The 22432-nt window shown below is 41.4% G+C and overlaps 1 protein-coding gene across 1 annotated transcript; it reads right to left on the bottom strand.

Annotated features, from left to right (window-relative positions):
- Positions 1 to 2915: 2915 nt before the first annotated feature.
- On the bottom strand, positions 2916 to 15650 carry LOC117046796 (lipase member M-like). The gene is made up of 9 exons (XM_033149202.1): positions 15477 to 15650; positions 14299 to 14416; positions 12885 to 13083; positions 11283 to 11392; positions 10500 to 10636; positions 8779 to 8925; positions 8041 to 8112; positions 7212 to 7277; positions 2916 to 3170 (listed from the first exon to the last, which is right to left on the bottom strand). The coding sequence occupies exons 1-9, from the start codon at positions 15576 to 15578 to the stop codon at positions 2937 to 2939; spliced, it is 1185 nt and encodes a 394-aa protein (XP_033005093.1). The 5' UTR covers positions 15579 to 15650; the 3' UTR covers positions 2916 to 2936.
- Between the last annotated feature and the right edge of the window lie 6782 nt (positions 15651 to 22432).

Here is a 22432-nt window from a genome sequence, read left to right as displayed (position 1 = left end):
CGTCCATTTTATGCCTGCAGTGGAAACAGAGGCAGAGCGGCGGGGGAATGAAAGCTTTTGTGACACAGAGCTGTGTCATAATTTTGCTAGGCATATTTGTGAGTAGCTTTAGCACGTGAGGGCAGAAACATCAGCCTAATCTCTCCAGTCAGACTGCTGGATGGCAGCTCAGCTCACATGTTTGGCAAATCATGTTGTGGTTATATCCTATATCCAGTTGCAGGACTGGTTCAAAGAGCCAACCGCTGACGTGGGCTCTTAGTTAAAGCTGAGTCTCTAACTAAAAGAGGTCAGCAATATCACAGAAAACCAGACCAAGGAGGAACTGAGATGGCTATGATGAAAATGAAAAGTTTGGGCTGTATGGTTTCAGCGGGACACATTGGCCAAAAACAATGGGAATATGTCCTACAGAACTTGCTTGGACTTTCTTTGATTATGAAACATCGTGTTGAAGAGAAAAATAGTGAAGCCCTGGTCTCAGCGGAAGAAAACAACCACAAACACCCAGCAGATAAAAACAAGACAGGCAAGCCATTGAGGAGTTTTTCTTAAGAGTTTTCCAGATTTATTGGCTTTCTAGATGAAAACAGCAACAAAAGTGGTTGGCACGCATATTTATTACAAGAAAAGAAAGGAAATTACAAAAAAATTACAGATCATATAATTAAAAAATCACTGTTTAAAATATGGGAGGATTATAAAAATCTACTTGAACCAAAGACAGTGGGCATCACTGTTAGAGATGACTGCATTAAATAGGTGGGCTGAGGAAGGAAAATGGTTAACATATCAGGAACTAATAATGAAGGGGAAAGATCAACTTGTGTTAAAACCAAATGAACAAATTAAACAACATTGTGCAAGCTGGCTACATTACCACCAGATACAGAGCTTATTTAAAAAACATAAAGAGATAAGTTTTTTGGAAAACAAGTCTAAATTGCAAGAGCTTTTAGTCGATAGTCCCAATAAATCGCTAGCGAAAATTTATAAATATCTGCTAGAACGAGAATTAAAAGACAAGGAAGTGAAATGTGTGATGACAAAATGGGCCCAAGATTTAGGTAGGCCAATTTATAGAGCGCAATGGGATAAGTTATGGAAAGTTAATATGAGGTTTACAGCCTGTACCGGAATTAAGGAGAATATGATGAAATTAGTGTATAGATGGCACTTAACCCCAGAGAAAATAGCAAAAATTTCTAAGAATACAATCGATGGATTTTTGGAAGAGCCATGAAATAATAGGCAGCTACTTTCACTGCTGGTGGAAATGTTCAAAGATTTTTGTTTTTGGAGTGAAATATATGAAAGATTAAAAAAGATGCTTAAGTGTACGTTTGGGGAAAAACCAGAGGTCTTCTTATTAAGTATAACTCCTGAAAATATTCCGGAGGATAGAAAAAATATTCTTTTGTATGTGTGCGCAGCAGCCAGGTTACTTATAGCCCAAAATTGGAAAGGGGAGAAAATACCAACAATTCAAGAATGGTTGATTAAATTGGTGGAATTCATGAATTTGGCTAAGATGACGGCAGCAATTAGAAATATATCAAAACAAAGATCTAAGGCTGAGTGGAAATAAGTGGAAGACTATCTGAAAAAAGAAGGTATAAGAATGGATTTGGTGATTTGCTTAGATTGAGATATACGTGGGGAGATTTATATCAAAATGTGAGCTATTTAATTAGTTATTTATTTTTCAGTTATTGTATGAGGTATAGCAAGTTTTGTTTTATTACTAAGGGAAGCGATATACAGACAATTGGAAGCTAATTTTTAATTGTTATTTATAATTCTTTGCTTTTTTGTGTGCTTTGTTTTTTCATATATTATTTTTTGTGGATTATTATGTCTAGATTATATGCTTTTCGTTCTTTGTTTATTGTTTATTTGTTTCTTTTGGTTGATTTGATATGATTGTATTTTATAAGTTTGAAATTAAATAAAGCTATTTTAAACTTTAAAAAAGAAAGAAAAAGAAAACAGGAACAAAAGAAAACCAGATAACGGGATGGCTTCTGTAAATGCGGGGCTATCCCTGGAATATAGGAGCACATGGAAGGTCTGAGACACAGTTTACAGTGTGGCCCAGGCTTCCCAACCCAACTATTTTAAACTTTTAATATTGTAATGTAATTAACAATTTCCCTCTAAATCTTGTTTAAAGCGTTTTTATAGGTATCGTTCCCAGAAATTGTTCCGTCAAAGGGATCTGTTGTATTCTTTTTGTAGTTATCTTTTATTTTATTTTAAGAGCTGGTCTTCGACCGTAATAAAAATTTATTTATTATTTTATTTAACCCTTTGTAAGTATTATGAAGCATTTCAGCTTAAACAATCAGCAAAAGTGATTTCTAGAAATGCAACTGTTCTGTGGTTTCAAATAGAACTACCTCGTTAGTTTTTACCGGCAGTAATTGACAAATTGTACTCCACACTTTTATTTTTTAATTTGGTGTTTGATCTTTAATATCTGGATTCAAATCCAAGTTAGCGTCTGCTGCCCAATCACTTTAGAGATTTAGGATCCTGTTCAATATGAGAATACAGCAGCTAAACATCAGCCACTAAATTCAGAGTGTATTTCAATTTGCAGTTAATTTTTCGATTGCAATTTAAAGGGGATAGGGAGTTCCATAATTCTATACAGAAGAGAAGCAAGTTTATTCTATAAAGCATGGTTACAAAATATAAGATGAAATATAACAATAAGTAGTACTAGAGGCTGCACTCTTGCTTGTTGTTACATTTTTACCATCAATTTTGTTATGTATTTTTCTTCTTTAGATCCTTTTGCTATTGATAGCCACCTTAATATTTTTGCGGCAGAAAGGAAGAACATAAATAAATACATCAAATTATGTAGCATTTCTTTAAAATAAGAGTCTGCATTAATATCAGATATATAGTTTGGACGTCACATTAAGACTTTATTTGAACTTTTGCATCAGACAAAGCACATCCTTATACAACCGTTTTGGTGCATCAAGACCCCAGATAAAATCTGTATGTTGCCAATCAGGAATATTCTTATAGAAAACTAAATGAGGGATTCGAGGGAGCAGCCATTCAGTATCCTCTGTGGTTACAACAATGTCATGTCCACCACTCCACACAGCAGTTGGCACACTAATATCTTCTATCTTATAAAATGGGGGTGTACTCTGTTGAGGAAAAGATCAGAAACATGAAAATGAGGTTCACCTTTCACATCTTTTTCTCATGTTTAAGACATCATTTAGGTCTTCAAATGTATTGGATGTCTAACATCTGTCCCTTGTAAATCATTATTTATCTGTCTGTTCAGTATCTAATTCTGTTCTCTGGACCAGCAAAATTAATTTTATTAAAGATTTAACTTGGAATCATATAGTCATTTACACAGCACTAAAACCTGGTAGGTTTACTTTTTAGTAGAGCTGGATTAATCTGTCATTTATGGTTTCAACTAGTTTTTCATTTTTCCAGTTTGTACCATTTCTGCAACAATTTGCATTGGTTTTTTTGTACACATTTGCCTGCATATGTCGCCTTTTACGTGTATTGCTACATGCAATTTTGCCCAATACATATTTCAGTTCTTCAGTTTCAAGTAATATACATATTTCTGTAAACATTATTATTTTTTGTAATATAATACAGGCCACTCCCCACTTACACAGCAATTGTATTCCAGGCTTCCACATGCATAAGGGAAATGCCCATAAGTGGGGAGAAGAAGAAGAGAAGAGTTTGGATTTGATATCCCGCTTTTCACTACCCGAAGGAGTCTCAAAGCGGCTAACATTCTCCTTTCCCTCCCCCCCCCACAACAAACAATCTGTGAGGTGAGTAAGGCTGAGAGACTTCAAAGAAGTGTGACTAGCCCAAGGTCACCCAGCAGCTGCATGTGGACCTGTCCATCTTGGGTGGCCTTGCACAGCATAGCTCATAACTTCTCTGAGTTATTCAAGCCCCTTTGCCACGACAAGGCAGTGATCCATGAAGGAGAGTCCCATGGACTGCAAGAAGATCAAACCTATCCATTCTGAAGGAAATCAGCCCTGAGTGCTCACTGGAAGGACAGATCCTGAAGCTGAGGCTCCAATACTTTGGCCACCTCATGAGAAGAGAAGACTCCCTGGAAAAGACCCTGGCGCTGGGAAAGATTGAGGGCACAAGGAGAAGGGGACGACAGAGGACGAGATGGTTGGACAGTGTTCTCAAAGCTACCAACATGAGTTTGACCAAACTGCAGGAGGCAGTGGAAGACAGGAGTGGAGGCTTTGCTCTGAGAGATCCCTGCCTCCATTCCTGCTTGCCCGCAAGTAGGAGCAGGAGCAGGCAGCTCAGCTGAGGAGTGCCTGGCTGCCTTCAGGTGGTGCAGGGGCTCTCAGATACAGCTTCCGGGCTGCCTCCACCTTCCCCAACCCCAGCAACTATTCAGCCTGGCTGCCTTCAGGTGGTGCAGGGGTTCTGATGCGGAGGTGGGGGCTCCTTTAAACTTCTCCCTTGAGGGGAGTGCAGCCTTGAACTCCTCAACAGAAAGTGTGGTGGAGCCTGCACCTCCCCAGCTGAGCAGCCCCAATCCAGCTCCTGTTCCCGTGCAAGCAGCAATACTGCCTAGCTGAGCAGCCCAATCCCGCTCCTACTTGTCTGCAGGCAGGAGCAGGCTGTGGGGGTGGGGTGGCGGCAACATCCCTTGCCTGCTCGCTTTCCTCCCCGGCCCAGCTTCCCTCTCTCAGCTCCGCGGCCACCAGAGCTGGAGAAGGGGGTGGTTGCTGTGGCGGTGACAGAGGGACGCAGCACTGGAGGGCGACAGGTGCCTGCTCGCTTGCCGCCCGGCCTGCCTTCCCTCATTGGAAAACAGAAGTGAGACACTCAAAATGGAAGTTATACTCAGAAGAGAGCACGTTCGGCTTCTGAAAAACAGTTCCAAAACCAGAACACTCATTTCCGGGTTTGAAATGTTCAGGTTCCAAGTAGTTTGAGAACTAAGCTTTTTGAAAACTGAGATACCACTGTATTTATTTTTCCCAATTTGAACTGTATTTATCCCCCACCCCCCCGGGGTCATTTTCTTGAGTCAAAATGAGAGTACTCCTAAACGTTTTTTAAAGAAAAAAGCACTGAGTTATACCATAAAGTTACCCGTATATATCAATGGAAAGATAATTCAATGAAGAATGTAACGCAATAACATTTATGAAGGATTATTTATTACAACAGCAATCATAAAGAAGAAATGTGAAACACACAGAACAAATGAGATATACAGGTTAAATTGCCGTGTTGGCACTTTGTGATAAATAAGTGGGTTTGGGGTTGTAGTTTGGGTACTCAATCTCTAAAAGGTTTGCCATCACTGCCCTAGTTGGTTTTGTTCCGCAGTTTGTGATCTCATCTCTTCTAGCACACGCCTGTGCTTTAGTCCGATTAAGATCCAATTATATGGAGAACCTCTGCTTCTTAATGGTGCTGTTGGAGGGTTATCAGCAGGCCTCCCTGCCCCCCGCATTCCATGCTGGACCGAGAGCCAGGTACTGAGATGAACTGCGAGTGAAGCCCATTCCCCCCTGTCCCGGGGGGGGGGGTGTGGATTTGCAATGATAATTACCCTCAATCATCCTTGTTTTTCCTTTGCCAATGATGTCCCGCTGTCATGGGGTCTGCCTCTATTAAGGTACAGTGGAACAGGAAGCCAACACACCTTTCTCTCTAGCTCCCTCCCCTGTCTCTCTTGTAGCTATGTTACCTCTTTTGCACATATACCCCAACAGGGAGGCGGCTAAATACTTGGAGGAGGGATTTCAGGAAGGTTTTTGTATTCCAGCGGAAGGTACTCCGATTCCGACTAACCCACCCAACCAGAGATCAGTGAGGGAAATGTCACACTTTGCTCAGGTTTGGCTATCAAGACCATGAGCCTCCATAGGGCAGCTGTCTCTTATTCTAGCAAATGTTTTTGACTGCCTGACCCCTGTAATACCTTCCACGTAAAAGAAGCTAATGGCTGGCTGGTGTTGGGTACACCCAGCTTTGCCAGACACAAGGAAGCCTATTACTGTTGAGACTTTGCAGCTGATCTGGGGCAAGTTAGGCAGTGTTTGTTGGTCCAGTTTTGAGGTCCAGTTATTCCGAGCTGCATATTCTTTGGCCTTTTGGGAGGCCCTTCGTATTGGCAAGGAATTCCATGATTCATTGCAGAACAGAAGCACGTTTATTCTTTAATGCATGGTTACACAATGTAATATAATATAAATATATATTATAATAATATCAGATATATAGTTTGCCCCTCATATTAAGACATTATTTGAACTTTTGCATCAGAGAAAGCACATCCTTAAACAACTGGTCTGGTGCATCAAGACCCCAGAGAAAATCTGAATGTTGCCAATCAGGAATATTATTATAGAAAACTAAATGAGGGATCCGAGGGAGCAGCCGTTCAATAGCCTCTTTGGTTACAACAATGTCATGCCCACCACTCCACACAGCTGTTGGTACAATAACATCTTCTATCTTATAAAATGGGGGCGTACTCTGTTGATAAAAAGAACAGAAATATGAAAATTAGGTTCACTTTTATTTAGCCCCCCCCATCTATTTAAAGATATCTTTTGGATCTTCAAATGCATTGAATGTCTAACATCTGCCCCTTGAAAATCATTCTTTAACTATCTATTTAGTATCCAACTCCTTACTCTGGACCAGTAAGAATAGCAAAAGGAATGGGAGTCCTCATGGCTCATGAGGAGGATGTGCTCTTCAGGATAGAGGGAGGGTCCCCTTGTGAGCCTGAGGGGCAGTAGGGCTTTGATGATGTTGCTCAGCCCCCCACCCCCACCCCCAAACAGCCGACAGGTGGAGTAACACAGCAGAGGCAGCCAGAATGGTAGCTCACTGGTAGAGCATATGGTTTGTGTGCAGAAGGTCATAGGTCCCTCAGGTTCTCTAGCAGGGCTTGGAATCAGAGCTGTTGCCAATCAGTATAGACAGATGGATCAATAGTCTGACTTGGGATAAGGCAGTTTTCTATGTTCCTACTCATTAAATGCATGCACTTTCATACATAAACCCATAATTACAACCAGTTCTGTATCTTTGGTGTTATCTCACTCTTTCCCAAAGGAATTATATAAGAACTCAGAAATCGCAACACGGTTCACATTTAATTTTTTAACTTGCCACCAAAATCACTCATTAAAATCCAAAACACTTACCATGTTGTAGACAGCTTCATTCTTTGATCCATGATCAAAATACTTAAATTGGTTGGTTTTAGCAACCTAAAAAGATACAATTTGAAATTTTGTGCATGTTCAAAATACAAAATCCTCTTGAAAGATGGAGAACACAATGAAAATTTCAAACTCTAGGGATCTTGGTTATCAGAATTCCCACCCATCCACCCTGGCCAATGATAGGACCAAAAGCTCTGGTTGAAATAGTGGTGTCTCTAGAAAGTCAGGTATTAACATATCTATCAACCTCATTTGTGAGAAAATATTAAAGAACTGAGCCTGGCCCCTCAAAAATGAGGGGGTTCAGCCCCATTCCCGCATATGTTGGCGAAAGAACATAAGGAAGAATTATAATATCAAAATTAAATATTCAGGAATATGTATATTCATTGAAAGAGCCATAGAACAGTGATAGAGTCTCTGCCTTGCACTCAGGGAGTTCCGGATTCAATTCCTGGCAACTCCAGATAGGGCTGAAAGATACTACAGATTGCAACCATGGACATCTGCTCCCAGTCGGAGTAGACAATACTGAACTGAAAGGAGCAATGTTCAGATTCAGTAAAGAGCAGCTTTCTGTGTTCTTCCCATGAGATCCGAAGAGTTGTTACAGCTCATATTTGAATATTGAAGTATCTAGAATATAACTTTTGAGTGGTCCGGTAATCTTGAAAACTACACTTTTATAAAATGAAATGGAAAACTTAGTATGAAAACACAAGCATGAGAAACTAAACAGGCAAGTCGAAACAGCAGGGTTTTGACTCCCATGTTCTGAAATGTTCAGAAGGTATTTGTTAGAATGTACCTGACTCCAGTGTCTGATAGTTTTTACAGAAGTAAAATCGGGGTAAATTCCAAGATACACATCTGCTCGACTCTGGAAGAATGATAGGAAAGAAAATGTTTTTTTATATTCACATTCTTGAAGAGTTTTCAAGGAACACCCACATTCACAAGGTCATGACATTCAAGGCAGTACAGCATACAGACACTTCCCATGCTGCACAAGGAAGCAGATTTCTGATGAAAAGGTGTCTGGGTACCTAAATGAGAATCCCCCACCCATAGTGAATCCAGCTGATAAAGAGACATAACAAGGAAGAACAGGGGCTTTGAAGTTGCCTCTCAACAGGGAAGACCTGGACAGCACACAGAGCAGGCATAGAGGTCACCTGGTCATAGCCTGCCCTACCGTAGTAACTCCTTCTAACTTTGCATCTGGAAATTAGCATAATCAATTAAAATAAGCCACTCTGAGACTTCTTTGATTTTTGGAGTGTGGTGCATTTCCTCCTCTATAGCGACACATAAGTGACCACCTACCTACTGGAGGTGAAGTCAATTTTGAAAATAAATTTTAAAAGATAGTTTAACATTTATTAAATGAGTCCTCTAGAATTTCACCATGGAAGAACTGTGTAAAGGAACTCAGAATTATGACAAATACTATATTTTGTTTGATTGATTTTCTTTTGTTGTTTTGTATATGTACACAGCAAGATCATTCAAAAAGAAATAAATGATAGAGAATAGAACTACCTACCACATTTAGGTTTTTCTCATTGCGTCCTTGAAATAAGGACATGATTTGGAGGCAAATTTTGTCAATCCCCGGATAGCTGCACAACTTGGCATCGATGGCTGTTAGTTCGTTAAAGAAAAAGCAGTATTCTTTATTGCTGCATATAAGCTGTAAAAATAAAATTAAAAAATCTGAAGCATTACTAAATAATCATCCTTTCTTTGAAGGAAACATTGAGGTTCCTGTTAGGAATAGATCTCCTTTATGTTACAGTTATATACCACTTTGCTTCAAGCACGCTCAAGATGATATACTTGGGCTTTCTAGGCAATTTTGCTCAAGATGATATACTTGGGCTTTCTAGGCAATTTTGCCTCCAGGTCCTGATGTAGGCCTGGCTCTGGATAGCTTTCTAAGGGGGTGCACTCCAACCACTTGAACAAAGCCACTTCCGTCCTTAGAAGGAGGTGGTGTTGCGGGTGGTCATGGCCTCTGCACACGCACAGGGGGTGGGTGCCCAGCCCCTGTGCGATAGGGGGAATCCTGGCTGTGTGCTCTCCAGGCCGACCAATCTGATCAGCCTGGGGGTGTGGCCTGCCCCATTTAAGCAGGGCGCAGCTGGGAAATCTTCCTGTTCCCGGCTTCCAGTGGTGCTTAGTAATTGGAATATTTCTGTAGAAGAGAAGAGGGGAGGTAGCGCCATCACCTGCCCCGCATTTTGAAGGGTATTCTGTTAAAGGATTCCGGTTAGGGCCTAAGGCATGCCCCCTATCGGTGACCCCAGGGGGAGCTCCTAGTTGATGTGCATCAGCAGGACTCCCCCTACTGGTGGTTAACCCTTCCCAGACTCCCAGCGGACAGGCTGGAGTCAGATATAGTTGGTTAGATCCAATGCCTAAGCCAATACTGCTCATCTTCTGCAACCAATAAAGTTGTGGCCTTTTTCTGCCCATTAACCTTATATATTGCGTCTTGTGTCATATATTTACCACAGGGGGTCGGGACATCGCCACGCAACCACCTCCTTTCAACACAACCTTTCAGGTGTTAAGATTGGCAGATGGGGCCTTCTTGATGATCCCTAGAAAGTTTGGGAGTGGGGTCCTGGAAAAGGGCATTCTCAATAGTGGGCAGTAAGATGAATAACAGAGTATTTTGCAGAAGATGAACAGCAGCAGAACGCAAATGGTGCTGGTTGTGATGCATGCAGGCTGGAATGTCAACCATTCCTTTCTAGCTTCCCTGACTGTGACAGTCTTCATCCTGTTTAGGAGCAGCCACCAATAAGCATTGTGGAAGGACGTTTGGATCCAGAATTGACCTCCACAGTCACTTAGGGACTCACTGTTAAGACCGTGTTCATGGAAGACAATATTACTCAGCTACGAGTGAATGCCAAAAAAGAAGAAGAATTTCCATTAACCATTTATCTTTGCCTATAGACCCTTTTCTATGAAAGGCTTCTAGTGCTGAGATTCATAAGGTTATCTTCATATATAACTTATATTTATATATGTTCCAGATTCTCAATATAATATGTCTGATGAAATTGTTTTTAAAGTCCATGGTGGCTCTGACCTTATCATACCACAAATGTCAATGTGATCCAAACCTTCTAATTCTTCAAGCTCACACTCAATATTGAGATAAAGAAACAAAGTGGATGGCAGGAAGACTAACTCCCCATAAATATGCAGAAGATAATATATATATTAAAATTATGGGTCTTGAGTAATACCTACGCTTGTCAATTCTTCAGGAAGGCGTAGAATTATAGAAAAGAGTCCCTTAATGCCTTCCATTGTGTAGGCGGGAGCCAGACCCATGAAGAGTTTAACCTTTTGAGCAAGCTGTGGCATGGTTGAAAAGGCAATAAAACCTGGAAAAAAGAAAGAATTCTAAACATAGCACCTGCAAACAAACAAACAAATAAGAGTTGTTGTTGTTTTTTTTTTTTAAAAAAAAAACCAACTATGGTTCTCCAGGTGTTGTTGGACCTGGAACCCATCAGCCATGCTTGCTGGGGCTGATGGGAGCTGGAGTCCAAAATATCTGGAAGGTTAAAGGTTTCCCATCTCTCTACTTTTGAAATGCCTGTCATTCAAAGAATTTGGGGCGATTTCTTTTGGGATGTTGGGTGTCCATCTGCCTTAAATTAGGCACTGGAGTTTTCACGAGTATGTGTCAGGTATAAGTTCTGAGCAGGATCCAGTTATTTCATGCCTGCTGGTCTTTGCTCCCTTGCACCACAAATGGAGATTATTCATGACTGTGGAACTGATAACAGCTGTATACACTGCCTGATCCTGTATACTGAAGTCCTGATCCTGAAAAGACTTTCTCATGGAACATATGTGAACTCTGCCTTTTGTTTCTTTTTTAAAAGCTATGCTTTAATCTTTCTTTTTCTTTTCTGAACTAGTCTTCCCAATAGTCCTGAGACTGGACCACATCCCCAGTAAGTCCCTGATAATACAAGAAGGGGAGAAAATAAAAGGCATTTCATTCTCTTCTTCTTAACTTACCCAATGTACCTCCCTGGGAATGGCCAATATAATACAAGCCTTTTTGTTTAGTTTTCTGCAGAATAAAGTTTATGGTTGCTGGAATATCGTAAACTGCTGTTTCATGAAAGCTGAAAGACAAACACAGAATATAGGTGAAATTTTGCCTGTCTGCAATTACATACAATTGCTTCAATTGTGGACATTAATGTATAAATACAAAAGGTACCATACAGTATGATAACCTTGCATTTGGAGGATTACGTTGCAAGTTAATTTTCCCATGGAAAGAGTAAGGAGAGAAAGAGTAAATATATATTTATGATTTATTCAAATATCTATATCTAAAACAAGCCCCAATAGGTTCTCAAATATGTACATTGTCCACATGTTAAAGGATAATTTTAAATAATTATATGAAATTATATGAAATCACACAACTGTGTTAAATTTAAATTGTAATTCAGAAGTCCCTTTCCACAGTCTAAGAGGTGGACATCCTGGAACATCTGGGCAAAAAGGTGTGTCTTCACAATATGTCTGGAGGAACTAACAGATCTGTACAAGAGCGGGGCATCTATAAGGTTATCAAAATGCCAAATTGTTCAGGGTCTTATATGTTCAGGGTCTTATATGTTAGTAGTATTAGGACCAACCTAAGATATTCTGGCACTGGAGGTGAACCACAAAATTGGACCACTTCCGTTCAGGGAGGAAGCCGTGAGTGAAGATCTACACCTGGGACAATGTGGCAATAAATGTCTTCATTGCGACCAAGTGGGGAATGAGTATCTGCATCAGGAACGATGCGCGAAATCAAACTGATGATGCTTTACATATGGAAGAGGGAAGGGCATTCCATAGTGCAGGGTCAAGAGCAGGAAATGCCTTGGGGGGGTCACTACCCTCTGATATTATGTGGAGTGTGGTGCCACAATTAAAATTCCCCAAAATGGTCTGCTCTGGGTGGCTTCCAGCAAAATATAAAAACATAATAAGCATCAATAATTAAAAACTTCCCCATACAGAGCTTCCTTCAGATAAGATAAATGAAACTGATCTAGATGAAAACAAAGCCAGAAGAAGAAAGAGTAAGGAAAAATCAGACCCCTCTCTCAAAGGTAGCTCTTGACCCTTGTCTCACGCAGAAAGTAGTGGACTCCCAGGTCTCACCTGGGAGCTTCTCTTTCTTCTCTTTCTTCTCCCAGTCTCTCAAGCTGGGAGGCTGTCCCTGCCCTGCCTCTCACCCACAGTCCACTTTCATGTGTGTATAATCCCAGAACAGAGAACACCAAAGGAAAACAAAAGAAAAAGAGAGAGGAGAAAGAATATAAAAGGAAGGAATGTGTATAGGAAATGATTAAGGACTCAAGGTAGATGCTTACAATATGGGGCTGGATATAAACACATCTATGAAGCATTTCAGTTAAACGCATTGTAAACTCATACAGGAAAATCCGGTTGGGAAAGACAGAATTCCACAGCACCATCTGGTGTAACAGTGTTATATTGCATCTACAACGCATCTACAACACCTTTTCTTTACCAATCTAGCTGAGTCCTGGGATAGTTCTCAGGAAAAGCATCCCTTCCATCCAAGCAACAATAGTCCCTTGTACTTACCTGAAATTCCAAAATTCTTCTTGGTCTGCTGAGACGTGCTGATGTCTTCTAGACCAGGATGTCCCCCTGTTATTTATCATCCAGACATCATAACCAGCATCTGCTAGAACAAATCCCAGACTATTGCTAGGAAGATTTGCAATCCAGCTCCTGCCTTCACAAAGGGCACCAGGTACCAATAATGCAACTGACTTAGGCCCTGGAAAACAAAGAGAATATTAGATAGAGAATTGGCACTCACAGAGCACCAAAATTTCCCACTGTTAGTATTTCATGCATCCGATGCTGCAGATGCAATTGGTTTAAATCACATGCCTGTCTGGGAAGACTGTAGGAATGGAAGACAGCCTTATCTCTCTTCCGTTGTGTGTACTGTTGGACTGTACTTCTGCTTTTACTTCGTTCTGTGTTCTCTCGTGGAGCTGATGAGAGAGGATGCCATAATTATTTGTCTGTACATAGTGTGTAAATAAATACGTACAGTAGATTAGCTCTACAATGTCTCACGCTTCTTGCTGTGTAATGCTAGAAGATTAGTGTGCATATACCATCTGGAGAAGTAGGAAAATGACTTTTCCAGAGCTGCTCATACTGCAGAACGCTCGGACAGCGGGGGGTGCAGGAGCACCCCAGGGCATTTTTCCAATACCCACTGGTATCTAGCCCAAGGCCAAGCAGAGTAGGGTGCAGGGGGTACAAAAGAGGTGAGCCAGAAGTTTCCTAGGACCTCAGAAAATGTCTTCATAGATTGTGTGAAGACTAGCAGTGATGTTTTGTGTAAGCCTACATAAAACGCTGTGACACTTCTTTCCCCGCCCACTTTCTCTTCTGCCAACATGTCCCTGCCTACTTTTCCCAGGCAATCCAGAGAGGCAGTGCTGAAGTATTGGCAAAAGGTAGCAGAAGGTGGGCAGGCCTTGCCTCTCCTGTGGCTGAAACGCTGTGCCTCTGAGGTGAGTGCTGTCTGCCGCTGAAGAGGAGCCACAACTGCTGCTGCTATTTCTAAACAACTCTCCTAAGAATCAGGAGATAGTTAATATTTGCATTGATTTTTGAAAAGGCATAAAAAGCCACTCAACCAAACCCCACGCCACTTCATAGTGTTCTGCTATGAATGGAAGACTGGATAATTATTCTAACTGTTGATAATTTGGAATTATTGCTTAACCTGGGAAATCTTGTTGCTCAGATATAATGAACAAGGAATCGTCAAGTGTGTTTACAACTGAGCACAACTCAAGTGATTTCAGCCAACTTGTAACAATTTCTACCTTTATTTATAATATTGCTTCCAAGTAAAGTTGAATAAAAGAAAAAACAGTGAAGTTTGGGTAACATTTTTAAAGTTGAACAAAGGGATATCAGGTAGGGCATGTGGCATTTTACTGCATTTACTACTAAATTTCAAAATTACCTGTCTTCCCAGAAGGATGTATTCCATGTGGAATTCTGTTTGCCTGCAGGTAATAGCCATCCTCTGTCAGGATTGTATACTCTTCACTGGGGTATCCCCAATATTGAATGATTTCAGGCTGTGAGTGGAGAGGAATGGAAAGAGAAATGCTAGATTTAAAAAAAGAATCTGATCATTCAATTTCTGGGACAATTGCTTGAATATCTCAAAGAACAAAATCTTCCCAGGGCCAAGATTATTTTTAAGTAACTTTACTAGCCCTACACCAGGAATGGGAAATCTGTGGCTATAGCTGGACTCCAGCTCCTATCAGTGCCAGGCAGCATTGCCAAGGATAAAAGATTATGGGAGTTGTAGTCCAACAACACCTGGAGGGCCTTAGGTTCCCCATCTGTCCCCTAAACTCTCATAATGTACATATGATTGTATGCAAGTTTGCCCAAAACACACCCTTTTTTTGCCTAATAAAATGAATTTTTTGTATGCTATTTTCACTTGTAAATGCATTTTTTTAAAAAACACTTTACCCTGGTATATGCATTTCTAGTTCCATTACTTGGCTGGAGAACAGCACTGCAAATTTTGGAGAAGTGCCAATTTTGAAGGACAGCTTTGTTCTGGTTTCTGTATTGTTCCAGAAAATGCAAATCATGTAGATTCAGCTTGAAATGCGAACTGAATCAAATTCCTTCCCCCTTTCCCCCATCTGAGTATATTTGTCTGAAGTGTACGGTATATAACCACAGATTGATTGTGGTTTTCTCCATTCCACAACAAAAAGAGAAAAAGGAAATCTGTACTGATATGATGCAAAACACCAAATCTGTATTGTAAGCAACTACAAAGAAATGTCTCACCATGAGAAATATAACGAATCTGCCGCCTAAGGCTTCAGCTAATGCATATGCAGCTAATGTCAACATTTATATCAAGGAGCCAGGCTCCTAAAACTCTGCTCCAAGAAGGATTTATCAAAGCTAACTGTGTCTTCTAGATCAGTTAATCTAGCCAAGAGAGTATTGTTTCAAACACTATCTGGTTAATTTGCAGTTTGAAATAACCCTGCCAAGCATGGAGTTTCTTCCTGGAAATGCATGTGCTCTTGAAAACTGTTTTAAAAATGAAATTATAAGGATCATGACCCACTGTTTTCAAGGCCATCTAAATTATTAACTTACAATAGTCATAAATTCTTGAGGATTCTGATGTCTTCTGCTGCTGAATTCTTCAGATGTCAGAGCCTGATGGACTAAGCAGGCCACTCCCCAAAACAGCCACATCTTGGACCTATGTATAAAACAGAACAACAGTATCTCTAGTCTGAAAACATGAGTCCTTAATGGAAAAGATTTCAGGGGAAAGCTCAATATATTGAAGAAATGTCTTGAGGAGACCTGATGGGTGTTGAAAGGTGAGATAAAAGGGCTAAATGAACCTTTGGCCTGATCCAGCAGTGTTCTTCTCATACTAGCAGCAGGGAGAACTGCTGTAGCGAACTTGTGGCATTACCCTAGATAGAACAACACTGGTTGTTGTTGCTCAATATGCTCCAATTGCTTCCCCTGTACTGTCCCGGGGGATTTTGATCCTTGAAGCCAAGCCCAAATGTCCTGGCTCCGATCCCAAATCATGTCCTCAGATTCTCTTTCTTGTAAGTAAGGAAAATGTTGCTCTTCCTTAAGGGAGAGCAATGGTACAGACTCAGCAAAGGAAAAGAGCTATTTCAGTCTCAGAGTTCCCACACGACAAAGGGTTGACTGGGATGGGTCTGATCTATGAAGAGTGGCCAAGGCACGTGGGTTCAGGGTCCGTTACATTAAGCTTGAGACTGCTGAGTAGTTGTTTCAACCACTTCTCCATGCCCACTCATACAGCTAAAAGCCATCATGACTGCCACCCTTATTCATGCGAGTCTCTATTCCTGGGTGAACCTGCAGGCGTACACTGTGTCTAAGCAGGCATATATTGTCCCTTCTCCTGATGTTCAAGGAGAGAGTGCTGTACCTACCTCCTCCCTACCCAGCCTGCTTCACCTCTCCAGGTTCTGACAATACTCTCCCTCCCTCTGGAAGGAATGTAGCTGGAAGTCCTATCTCCACACAGAGCCAGGGATTGAGGTGGAGGCAGCCTACCACTTCCATTCCTCCTAATCCTCCTCCAGTATCTGCCATGCTAGAGCTAGACCCAACAGTGCCAAGTGAGTCATGACACCAAATAGCATGCCCTCCTAACCCCAGTACTTTTTAAAAGTCTTGCTGCACCCTTCAGACACCAATTCTATCTGGGAAATAAAGTTTTCTCCCAGTTTAAAATATTGAGTCTGGAGATGCTGGGAATTCCTGTTCCCAGGACCACTGGCTCAGAAGGTGCTGTTGCTGACTGGGATACTGGGAAATGTGGTCTGCAACACCTGATGACTCAATCCATCAAACTGTGTAGGCTTAGCTAACATGTTTGCTTTGTTTCAGAAGTGTGCATGCACACGAAAGCTCATACCAAGAACAAACTTAGTTGGTCTCTAAGGTGCTACTGGAAGGAATTTTTTTTTAATTTTTCATTTTGTTTCGACTATGGCACACCAACACGGCTATCTACCTGTAACTGGAACTATGTTTGCTTTGGTAATTTGTAAAACAGACCATTATTTACAATGGGATGCAAGTCTGCTAAAAAAAACTTATTGATTGTACTTCGATACAGCAGTGTATAACACTGTTAATGCGTGTTCTCCTTCCTAGAGAGCACGGGTTGCGGTGGGGGCCAGAAAATCCACCCTTCCAGTGTGGGTTGGTTCTGAGTTAGTCGCTGTATTGATTGGGGCATTATTTGTTGTTGGGGAGAAACTAACGTTGCAATTTTATTTGATGGACAGTTACTGGATTTAAATCCTTGGCACGCCCTGTATTATTCTCTTTGCTGCTTGCAACGGATCGCCCGCCCTCCCCTCCCTCGTTTTAGGCCTCTGCGTTGACCTTGCTATGCCTGTCATGGGGTCGTCTGCCGTTGGTACAGGGGCCTGGTAGGAATTTTTCCAGTTGGCTGATTGGCTCGTGCCCTCTGGTTTTCGCCTACTGCGTAGCAATTAGTCACAACTTGTAAGGTTGGCGGTTAGGCATTGGTTTCGTGTTCGTTGCTGGAGGGGTAATGATTGGCTGTGTCTGCCCCTCCAATGCTGCTGCTGCTGCGTGGGAATTCCGTTAAAGGTATCCAGGGGCTCGCAATGCTTTTGTCCGTATCCCCCGGTCGGGGGCCAGGGCCACGCAAGAGCCCCTGGGAGCATTTGGGGTGAGTCGTAGTGTCTGACCCTCCAGCTCCTATTCTCTCCCCAATTTGCTTTCCCTTACTGACTGTCGTCAGTTCTGTCCCCAGTGGATCAGATAGTCTAAACCAATGCCTACACAACCACTCACATATCTTGTATTTTAATAAAGTTGTGGCCAAAATTTATTCCAAAAACCAAACCAAAATTAATGTTTCCGGTGTGAGTTATTTACTGGAGGGTGGTTGGGGACCTCAACACGCAAATGCACAACTTAAGAATGCAAGTTTAAAATGCAAGACCAAAGCTATGTCACCGAAAAATAAATTTAAAAGATACATGAAAGAAAGTAATTTTGTTTACCTGTTGCTGTGTATCTGTAGCGACTAGTTCTCAAATAGACACAGCAGAAGACCTTTGTGTCAGGGAGTGAGCAGAGGAGTGGTGGAGACTGCCTCTGCTTCCTGACCCTTCCAGGGAGGAGGAAGTGGAAGACAGTATCGATTTACAACAGGGTTTTGAGGGAGGTGGCAGTTCAGAGGCAGATGAGGGGGGAAGTTGGGAAATAATGGGAGAGGAGGAGCAACACCTTGCTAACATGTTATTAGAAAGCATTACAGACCAGAACCCAGTGAGCCTTAAAAGTAGGAGAGAAAGATCTCAAAGACAGAGAGCACTTAGCAGCACCTGTACAGCAGATGATGATGATGACGATGACGACGAATGAGGAAGTGGGAGAGAAGGGGGGGTGCAGATTAATTGAGAACAACACCATTATCCAAGAGGTTGGGTTCTATAGCCTCTCTCTGTTTCTTCAAAATGAAAAAGGACTGTAAGAAACTTTTCCTTGTCTTTATACTTTCCAGGGCAACCAGCTAGGAGCTTCTGGAAACCATGAAAGCAGTTGAGAAAGAAAGGAACATCACACACGCAACATTTGCCTAATGATAAGACAAGTCTGTACAAAGCATTATAATGTATATTTCACTTCCTTGTTTTTTTTTTAATGTAACCCACTTAGAGGTTTATTTTTATATTAAGTGGTATATAAATTGTATATGAACATTTTTAAATGTGGTTTTCAGTGATTAATAGGGCTGCCATACACCCAGGAAATCCTGGCCATCCGAGGGGATTTTTTTCATTATGAACCTAAAGTCAAAAGTTACAAGTGGGTAGCCGTGTTGGTCTGCCATAGTCAAAACAAAATCGAAAATTCTTTCTAGTAGCACCTTAGAGACCAACTGAGTTTGTTCCTGGTATGAGCTTTCGTGTGCATGCATCTGAAGAAGTGTGCATGCACACGAAAGCTCATACCAGGAACAAACTCAGTTGGTCTCTAAGGTGCTACTAGAAAGAATTTTCGATTTTGTTTTGACTAAAGTCAAAAGGAAGAGATAATATATCCTGTCCCTGGACACAGGGCCAAGTGCCCCTATTGGTCAGTTGGTCCCCCACCCAAGGGAATGCCCAAGACCTCCTGCCATAGGCCAATATGCGGGAGGCAATTGATCCGGACAGCCATTCGCTGGTTACCTAGAGTGGCTCAGAGCCCATCTGCAAAACCGCCTGCCTAGGAGGGCAAACGGATCTCTCAAACTTAAAACTTATTTTCTATGAAATGCAGGGGGAGGGGGAGGTATTCATACAAAGACCATAGTTTATCTTCCCCAGCTTTGGTACCAGAAATGTAAAGCCTCTCAAAATCTGCATAAACCCCAGCGCAGCCATTCCTCAAAATTCCCGACCATGGACTGCTTGAAAATTGCTGAGGTTTCTGGTGGACCATTTAATTATCTTTTTCCTGCCTCTGATAGCAGTTGTACTGTGCTGTGATAGTTGCTCGTTATATTTTGATGGCTTCGTTTATTACTTATATCACATTTTAATGTATTATAGTTGTATGCCATAGAATTCTGTAGAATTCAATTGATAATAGTGTTATAGTCTGCTGCAGACCACCTAAATAAAGCTCACAGACCACAGGTTGAGAGAATCCTTGCCAAGGGTATAGATTGTTTTCATTTTCTCATTTTTAAAAGACTCAATTTCAATTCTTCACATCAGTTTGCATTAAAAAAAAAATGCTCCTGAACATTCTTCAGTGATTTAGTGTCAATTTGACCTGACATGTTTCTATGCAATTTTGCCTAACTAGGAGGCTCTGCCCCCCTGCTCGCCCTACTCACTCTAGTCGCCAACCACCTCCCCTCACATGAACCTCCTAGTGCTTCCCTTTCCCATCCTGTGCAACTTCTAAGCTCACATCTGGACATCCCCATTTTTTTGGGGGGGGGGAAGCCACTTATGTCTTCTATTCTGCACCCATTTTCACCTACGCACACCGGTCCTTCCTCCCTGCCTTTTGTACAACCCCCTTCCACACAGAACTCCTGCATGGCCACCTGGAGATAGCAGAATAAATGATGTAAGGAGGGAGCTACAGCCCAAGATAGGTAAAGAGGTAGTAAGGGAACAGCTAGCTACTTTGTTGTTGTTTAGTCGTTTAGTATGGTGTAGTGGTTAAAAGTGGTGGACTCTTAATCTGGGGAACTGGGTTCACGTCTCCACTCCTCCACATGCAGCTTTGAAGTCTCTCAGCCCCACTTACCTCACAGAGTGTTTGTTGTGGGGGAGGAAGGGAAAGGAGAATGTTAGCCGCTTTGAGATTCCTTCGGGTAGTGATAAAGCGGGATATCAAATCCAAACTCTTCTTCTTCTAGTTGTGTCCAACAATTTGTGACTCTCCATGGACAATAACATAGCTACTTTAAATGAATTCAAATCTCCAGGGCCTGATGAGCTGCATCCAAGGGTACACAATAAATTTTTGGATGTAATCTCAGAGTTGCTGGAGGAAATTGTGTACCAGCTCCCACCCCTAGCCTCATTATCTCCTTGTCAGGACAATGATTCACAGCAGGGGTTCTTGATCTGTGGTCCATGGACCCCTAGGCTTCCATGTATGAACTTCAGGGGCCCCATGAACCAAACACTAAAAATTATTCTCCCTCCCTTTATTTCCTTCTTGTGCCTTAGAAAATTGTCTTTGTGAAAAGAATTCTGCAAAGGGGCTCCACTGCTTTCTTCACATTCTAAAAAGGGCCTATGAGCACCTGTGCTCAAAGATTAAGAACCACTGTTCTACAAGGAACAACAAGAAACATCTATGCTGTGGCTAAAAGATGAGGCCTTTGCAGAGAGAAGTATACTTTTGCAATGCAAGGTCAATTAATTATACTATCAGTTGTGTCAGTGCAGGCAGGTAGTTTGTGTCAATGCCAAAATGTAGATTTTTATTAGATGATGAGCAATAGGTAATAGAAACAAGCATCAGTTAACAAATTGATCATAAATACAAGTCATACAGACCCAATGCAGTGTCTACAGTTGCAGGGAATACAAGCAGTTAGTGACTTTCATAACATTTTATTTGTACTTCTGCATAAGATATAATATATCAGGGTATAGTTTCTTTGGAGGATCCAGACCCCATAAAAAATTGGCATGCTGCCATTCAGGAATATACTTATGGAAAACTAAATTAGAGATATGAGGAAGCAACAGCTGAATGTCCTTTCTGTTTATTACAATATCATGTCCACCATACCACACAGCAGTTGGCGCAACCATGTCTTCGATTTGATAGAATGGAGGAGTGGTCTGTGGATGAAAATATCAGAATGATTAAAATGGTCTTAGATTTTATCTGTTTTCTTAGCAGTCTGATGATTCATATGCAGGACCATCTAAACTCTGGGATGTGTGACCTATGTTTCTGTAAAATGCTTCCTTGAGCATTAGTATCAGATTTTCTTCTCCATTGTATTAATGAATCTGTCGTGTATTGTTTACTGTGCATTCTTGATTTATGTGTAGGACAACTGCTTGACTGGATTGAGCATAGGATATTCCAACATTGTGGGATGTACAATGACATTGATGATCTATATCAGGATTAATGTGCATGTCTGCTAAAGGGAGCAATGGTTCAGCTTGGCACATTTCGGCTCTGGTTCAGTCATGTCCGACTCTTCGTGACCCGGACACGAAGTGGTTAGAAGGATATAAACTTGATCTTATATTCTAATTGTTCAATTTAGGGGGTAGTGCAAGTATAACTTATTCACTTGCATGTTGCATTAATAGAGAGCTCTGCTCAAAATACAAGCTATGCTTAAATACAGGCTTTTAAAAAGTTGCTGCAACAGGGAAAAAAAATACACCACCAAAAGCAGACTGAAGGTTGTTGCTTACCTGCTCCTCTCCAACAGAGTCTCAATTTCAACTGGATGCTGCAGAAGTGTTGAAGGGAATTTAGCTGCATATGTTTTGTGAATAATTATGGTGACGTGCAGCACCCTGGACACCATTACACATTCAACCTCTGAAATATGTTGGTTACACACCTGATCTATGAGGCCTACGTGGATTTTGTAAGTGACTGATTGTGGGTGTAATCCTACACACATTTACCTGGTAATAAACCACCCTAATCCACTTGATTTTACTTTGGGGTTCTCATTCATATGATTGCTCTGTGTGTGTGCTTTAATTCACTCTTGTTCCTTTCTAGATTCAAATTAAATGAGACCTAGAGGTACAAAGGCCTTGGAAGTTAGAAAGTTTTGAAGAATTGTAGATTCTACACAACATGAGTATGCACTTGGCTAGACCAAGCAGAGCATTTCCCCCAATAATTCAAAGTGTGAGAGGAAATTCTCCCTTCCAGCTTTCATGAATTCTTCCCCAGTGACTCAATCTCCTGGACCCCATGAAGCACGTTTTTAATCCTACTTGACTCGAGTTTACATTTAGGGAAAACAAAATGCAGTTATAGATACTGTTTGTGTTTTCTTGTAGACTATGTGATTT

The sequence above is a fragment of the Lacerta agilis genome, chromosome 5 (assembly GCF_009819535.1).
Source record: "Lacerta agilis isolate rLacAgi1 chromosome 5, rLacAgi1.pri, whole genome shotgun sequence".
Taxonomy (NCBI): domain Eukaryota; kingdom Metazoa; phylum Chordata; class Lepidosauria; order Squamata; family Lacertidae; genus Lacerta; species Lacerta agilis.
Note: the sequence above shows the minus strand (reverse complement) of the source record. Positions and strands in the feature narration are given on the sequence as shown.

Excerpts from the sequence above, each read along its gene's own strand:
- LOC117046796 (XM_033149202.1), bottom strand. The coding sequence starts at position 15,578 with ATGTGGCTGTTTTGGGGAGTGGCCTGCTTAGTCCATCAGGCTCTGACA. Across the intron at positions 14,417-15,476 it reads CTCAAGAATTTATGACTATT|CCTGAAATCATTCAATATTG; the intron begins GTAAGTTAATAA and ends CTCCACTCACAG. Across the intron at positions 8,926-10,499 it reads TTCCTGAAGAATTGACAAGC|CTTATATGCAGCAATAAAGA; the intron begins GTAGGTATTACT and ends TTATTTTTACAG.